The sequence below is a fragment of the Oncorhynchus gorbuscha genome, linkage group LG21, assembly GCF_021184085.1.
Source record: "Oncorhynchus gorbuscha isolate QuinsamMale2020 ecotype Even-year linkage group LG21, OgorEven_v1.0, whole genome shotgun sequence".
NCBI classification, from domain to species: Eukaryota; Metazoa; Chordata; class Actinopteri; order Salmoniformes; family Salmonidae; genus Oncorhynchus; species Oncorhynchus gorbuscha.
Genome location: NC_060193.1, coordinates 13,267,777 through 13,274,042, shown reverse-complemented (window position 1 = coordinate 13,274,042; position 6,266 = coordinate 13,267,777). Strand labels below are relative to the sequence as shown.

The window sequence follows — 6,266 nt, the reverse complement described above, 5'->3', positions numbered from 1 at the left end:
CTTTATGGCGTGTCATCACAGTGGTCCTTTATGGCGTGTCATCACAGTGGTCCTTTATGGCGTGTCATCACAGTGGTCCTTTATGGCGTGTCATCACAGTGGTCCTTTATGGCGTGTCATCACAGTGGTCCTTTATGGCGTGTCATCACAGTGGTCCTTTATGGCGTGTCATCACAGTGGTCCTTTATGGCGTGTCATCACAGTGGTCCTTTATGGCGTGTCATCACAGTGGTCCTTTATGGCGTGTCATCACAGTGGTCCACAATCCTTTTTTAATCAGAGTGCAGACCGTGACAGGATAGCTACTAGTGAATCCTCATTGACACTCAAGTCGTTTAACTCTATGAATCATGGCTGAGTTGCTGAAGAAAACAAAAAATGGTGCAAGGTTTAGTTTCCAATATATTTATGTTTTTATACAAGTCAGTGTATTTATTTTGATTACAAATAACAAATAACCAGTGTGTGTGTCCCATCCACCCGTGTCCTAGGATCGTACTTGGCTGTGGTCCTCATAGCTCTGGTATTGGAGGGAGACAACAACATGTGCAGCTTACAGGACTTCGGACACCAGAAGTTGTATTGTATTGAACTGGCGTGTCATTGTATTTCAACAGTTTTGTGTCCCTGGATATATGTTTATTGAAGTAGAGAAATACATAGCCTGTAGTCATATTGTCTCCATACCTGTTTATCTATGGGCGATGTGCAATCTGTTTCTCTACTGTCAACCTTTTAGTTTTTTTCTCTCTTTTTGTTTTTATGGAGAACATTTGGGTCAATGCCTAGTTGGTAAAGCATGGTGCTTGCAACTCCAGGGTTGTGGGTTCGATTACCACCGGGGACCAGTTAGGAAAAATGATGAAAAATGTATGCACTCCCTACTGTAAGTCACTCTGGATAAGTGTGTCTGCTTAAATTTAAAAGTGTGTGGTAACAACTAGAAGTTGTCTTTTAGGTACAGCATTCTAGCATAGTTAGCCACATCCAGGGCAAAGTGCATACATGCATAACACACTGAACAACAATAACCTGCCACTATGAAATCACTGTTTAGACGTGTTTACATGGCTTCCAATACATTTCAAAGGGAGAAGGTAGATATGAATGAATGTGTATGCTGATCGTTTGTCTACTGTCATGTCCTCCGTATCCTGCACATACTCGGCTATGTCTCTGGGATCCGGAGTTGGCCACTGTCCCACCAAACATCTGAAACAGAACAAAGCCATGCTTACACTGTAATAATCTCTTATATCATGTCTCCTGAGAAGATAAAGACATGCATTACTCCATATGATGCTTCTTCAAAATGATGTTATCATAGACTGTTCTCTCTGCTACCACACAGCAAGCGGTACCAAGTCTAAGTCTAAACAGCTTCTACCCCCAAGCCATTAGATTCCTGAACATCTAATAAAATGTCTTCCCAGACTATTTGCATTGCCCCCCCCCCAACCTATTTTATACCGCTGCTACTCTCTGTTATTAATTATTCATAGTCACTTTAATAACTCTACCTATATGTACAGATCACCTCAATTACCTGGACTAACCAGTGCCCCCACACATTGACTCTGTACCGGTACCACATGTATATAGCCTCGCTATTGTTATTTTACTGCTGCTCTTTATTACTAGATCCTTTTTCTTCTTATTCTGTTTTTTTAAACTGCATTGTTGGTTAGGGGCTTGTAAAGTAAGCATTTCACTGTAAGGTCTATTCGGCGCATGTGACTTAATACAATTTGATTTGATGATGTCTAACCAGTCTTTGAGACACTACTGTAACACTACTGTTTTGGCTGGTCCCTGCAGATCACATAAAGAAAACAAAATCCATCCATCCATTCTCCTCCCATCTGTCCAAACTCACCCATTTGTTGGTCCAGGAACTTTTCCCCCAGTGACCAGCTGTACATGCCCTGACAATTTTTCTATCCCCATCTCTCTCTCTCTCTCCCTTTCTCTCCTCTTAGCCCATCGATCCATCTAAACTCACCTATTTGTTAAGGATTCAAATACTTGGCACCCAGGGGCCAGTCATACATGCCCAGACAGTCATTCAGCACCACTGTCCTCCACGACTGCCCCATGATATCATCGTGTGTCAGGAAGTCGTACCGGAACAGCTGTTTACAGCGTCTGAACGTGACCTCACACATCTACTCCGTGGACAGGTCTTAGCCGGGCTGCCAAGCAAAGATGTGCTCCGGACGTTAAAGAACGAGCGTGTGTTGTTCTGGAATTGTGGGCAGAAATATTGTCACGTGATTTGTGGTAGATACCTGAGACGGAAGAGCAAGCGAGATATTTTTCTGGTTTATACACAGTCATTGAACTAACTAGACCAGACTCAGCTGCTATTGCATTGGTGCGTATGGGGGAGCCACTCCTTAAGTAGACTGGAACTGTGACCTACCTTTTTTAATGGTAAACAGCCTTTATGGGATATCTTCATTTTGAAGAATAAGAATAAGTCTAACAGTCAGTCACCATTGTCAGTGTTTCTTAACATAACCTATTTACACATAAAAGGCTCTGATATAAAATGTGGTTAGAGCGTTGGACTAGTAACAGGAAGGTTGCAAGTTCAAACCCCAGAGCTGACAAGGTACAAATCTGTCGTTCTGCCCCTGAACAGACAGTTAACCCATTGTTCCTAAGCTGTCACTGAAAATAAGAATTTGTTCTTAACTGACTTGCCTAGTTAAATAAAGGTTAAATAAATAAAAAATACTGCTAAATTCTTATTGCATACCGTACTTTAAATGCTAGCAGTCCTCTCCCTCAAGGAACATGACCATGTCTTTCCAGTTGAAGGACGTTTTCCTCCTGTGTACATCCAGAGGAACTGCTTTTGTCCATCTTGCTCATACTTTCCTGTGTAGTTGGTGACACTGATTCTGTCTAAGGCACTTTATGCTTCCCTAGAAGAAAGAGTGGAAATAACAGGGGATGAGTGGAGAGTTGTATTGATGCCATCCAATCTCTTGATGTAGCCTACTCGAAAAGATTTTAGATAACATTCTTGAGAATGTGCAGAGAAGTGGCAGCCAGGGTGTGTAGTTCAAACGTATTTTTCAGAAAATCATCTATAGAGCAAGGGTCACATTTCAATATCTGAGAAAACCATGCATAACATCTATCAATTTGCTCTATCAACAAATAACTATTACCATCTTAACATGGATTATCACAAACCTAGACTAGATAAACGTGTCATTTTGTTGAGACTGACAGGCAAATAAACAAACACTTTCATAACACAGCACACTTCCAAAGCGCTCACAGCTGAATATAATTACACTACGTATAATTATTTTATGTTATGTCGCGCATTTACAGATTATATAAATTCATAACCAGAAATTCCTTCCCAAATTGATAAAATCTGATGTTCTTACCTGTACACTGCCCTGCTCTGCTCGGATGTCACGTCAAGGCGCTAGGTCAAAAATGACGCATGTGCAGCGCGACCGATTTTGTGTTGTTAATCGGCAGGGTTGTTATTATAAAATCGTCTTGCTAAACTGCTACTGCTTTTTAACCCATTTTAAAACGTCCCAAATGTAATTTAAGTTATGTCCCTTATTATGCATAGTGCCGTATAACAGCAAATCATCTGTTCTAAAAGTGATGTTATTTTCTTGAAACCGGAAGTCCGGAAAGGGATCAAAGTAACGGGGGTGACTGACGATTGCTTCAACTACACCTGTCTGCTTCATTGAATGAGGTTTACTAGAACATTTGTGTCCGTTTTGATCCCAAATATAGTTTAAAACACTGCGCAAACGCTTAATTGTATATAAGTCATATATTTGCACAAAACTGCAGTTTAACGGTGAGTACGGGTTAGCGTTATCTCTAACACATACGTTAGGCCGACCGGCTGTATTTTTTTTATTTTTATGTTGGCTAGTTAGCTTGCGTTAGCAGCGACATAACTAGCTAGTCTTGCTAACAGCACCGTTTTACACCTAATTTGTTATGTAGCTAACTTGCTATATCACGAATGTATTTGCTTCTAGATTGTGTATGTAACCCAGTAAGGTGTAACATATACATATTTTGATGGTTAACGTAAAATTAGCTTAAGTAGGTCATGTCGAAACAACCTAAACATGTATCCATCTTTTCATTAGCTAGCTAACGTTAGCTAGTTAGCTTAGCAGCTAATGGCTAACAAACTAGCTGCATACGCCAGCAGTAGCCACCTTGCCAGCTGATGTTTTACTACCTAATGAGCAGTCCTGTAATGCAAATTTGTAAAGTATGTATTCTTTTGCGTCTTCAATAGGAGTGTAAACCACCACTGCCTAGCTAGCGCAATAATTACACATTCTGTTTCCTGTTCACAGCAATAATGATTAGTTACAGTAACGTCACATATTGCTTTTTCACGGCCAAGGATGTAAATTAGTCGATGCAAATGTAACTTATATTGAGCTGTTGACAACTACCTATGTGACATGGACAGCTTATCTAGCTAACACACACATTTGGCCAAATAATTGTAGAAATAAAAATATGGTTGCAGATTAAGCGTGCACATATGCGAGACACTTAATTTTATATATATTTGCTTACTAGTACCAGAATACCTTTACCTACTGCAAAAAAAAAAAACACTAACCAGTCATGTGCCATTCTTCCGTTGTCTCTCCCCTCACTCGTTCCACAGGCGACGAGCTGGCGCAGGTCGTGGGTTGCCCGTGGACCATGAGGGACAGTGGTAGCAGCCTAGCACAGAACCGCTGGCAGGGAGAGCTGGGCCTAGCTGTGGGCCAGGAAGACAGTGGAGGTGGTGGTGTAGGGATCTCTGGAGGTCACCTGGGGATGGACCCCACCTCCACCCACCAGATGCCTAGCCCCATGCACCTGAAACTGGACCAGAAAGAAAGGGAGGCCTGGGATGCTGAGTACATGGAGGAGTTGGAGCGGGAGGAGATGGAGGAGGATGGGGATGAGGAAGAAGATGAGGAAGAAGTGGATTTTGAAGAAGGTGAAGGCTGGGATGAGGAGGAGCAGGAAGAAGAGGAGGAAGATGGAGAGGAGGCTGAGGTTGAATGGGAGGTCCCACACATGGTTCCCACCACATCCCTACAAGAGCAGAATCATCATCACCAGCTGCAAGCACCACTGGAGGATGATGACGACGACAATGACAACAACCAGGCCGAAAATAAAGCCAGGGACTTTCCCAGCAACCCTATCCAGTCCAGGCTCAATGTGCTCCGGCAGCGCAGGCTAAGGCGCTGGCGGAAGCTCCGCTCCCATTCCGGCCTTCGGTCCCGCCTTACTCAGCATTGGAAGACCTGGCGTCAGCGGGCCCTGTGGGTCGGCACCCTGGGGCACAGGAGGGCGAGGAAGTGGCCCCAGTACAGTCAGTACGCCAACCGGCACAGGAGGGGAGCAGACCCGGGCCTCAGCCCGCTGTCAGACGACGAGAGGCTCAGTGGGTCTGAACGAGGTGAGCTCCCTAGATGGGGAAGTTGTTTTTGAGAAACTGAAGGGTTGACAGTTTCTTTGATAAACAACACACTTAGATGTAGCAATACATAAAACATTCCATCTATTTTATACACATTAACAGGTACCATTAACTTAGTAGAGGAAAACAAGTGTATTGCTTAAAGCGTCTGACAATGAGTGCCTTGATTTTTACCAATCTTAAACGGTGTAATCTCCACGATAATTGCCGTAATGTTTTAACTATTCCTAAACTCATACTAACCAGGATGTAAGATGACAATCATCATAATGTTAGCAATTCTCTCTGTGTTGTTGGGAAGGACCCGTAACTAAGCATTTCACTGTTCATCTACACCCGTTGTTTACCAAGCATATGATGAATAACATTTGATTTGAATTGACTAAAGTTGTCATCCCTGCAGACGACCGGTTGAATGGTTACTCAGGAGATTACCAGTCCATCCAGATGGGAGTTCTGGGGGAACCGGAGGCTTCCTACTCTATCGTCCGAGAGAAACCTGTGGAGGTTGCCCTCACTGAAGAACACATGAGCTGCGTGCATGGTAAACAAAAACATATATAATTGTTCTTCCGGAAAATGACCTTTTCTAGTTAAATTGATTATGTTATTAAATTACTGAAACACTCTTACAAACATGTTATAACACACCCTATCCACTAAGCCCTGACAATTATACACTTGCAGGGCAAGGAAGGAATGATTTTTAAATGGACCACCCTAGGCCGGAAATTCACCATTCGTTCATCCCGCAATGATTTTGTGTTTTCAG

The 6,266-nt window shown here is 42.7% G+C and overlaps 1 protein-coding gene and 1 long non-coding RNA gene across 4 annotated transcripts in view; one reads left to right on the top strand and one right to left on the bottom strand.

The window, feature by feature from the left end:
- Positions 1 to 388: 388 nt before the first annotated feature.
- Positions 389 to 3,646, bottom strand: LOC124007860. Of its 2 annotated transcripts, none has more exons than XR_006834027.1 (3): positions 3,408 to 3,646; positions 2,762 to 2,930; positions 389 to 1,212 (listed from the first exon to the last, which is right to left on the bottom strand). It is a non-coding gene; the product is annotated as an uncharacterized LOC124007860 (long non-coding RNA). The 2 variants fall into 2 exon arrangements; XR_006834026.1 differs by having other exon boundaries at positions 2,767 to 2,930; positions 3,408 to 3,641.
- Positions 3,621 to 6,266, top strand: part of senp3b (SUMO specific peptidase 3b) — a 27,543-nt gene continuing 24,897 nt past the window's right edge. Inside the window, exons 1-3 of one of the 2 annotated variants that reach the window (XR_006834025.1) lie at positions 3,621 to 3,844; positions 4,685 to 5,473; positions 5,898 to 6,038. Coding sequence is in view for 1 of the 2 variants with exons in the window: in XM_046318624.1 (XP_046174580.1) it covers positions 4,723 to 5,473; positions 5,898 to 6,038 (892 nt within the window). In the remaining variant the exon portion in view is untranslated. The remainder of the gene's footprint in view (positions 3,845 to 4,684; positions 5,474 to 5,897; positions 6,039 to 6,266) is intronic. The other variant, XM_046318624.1, reaches the window with a different exon arrangement.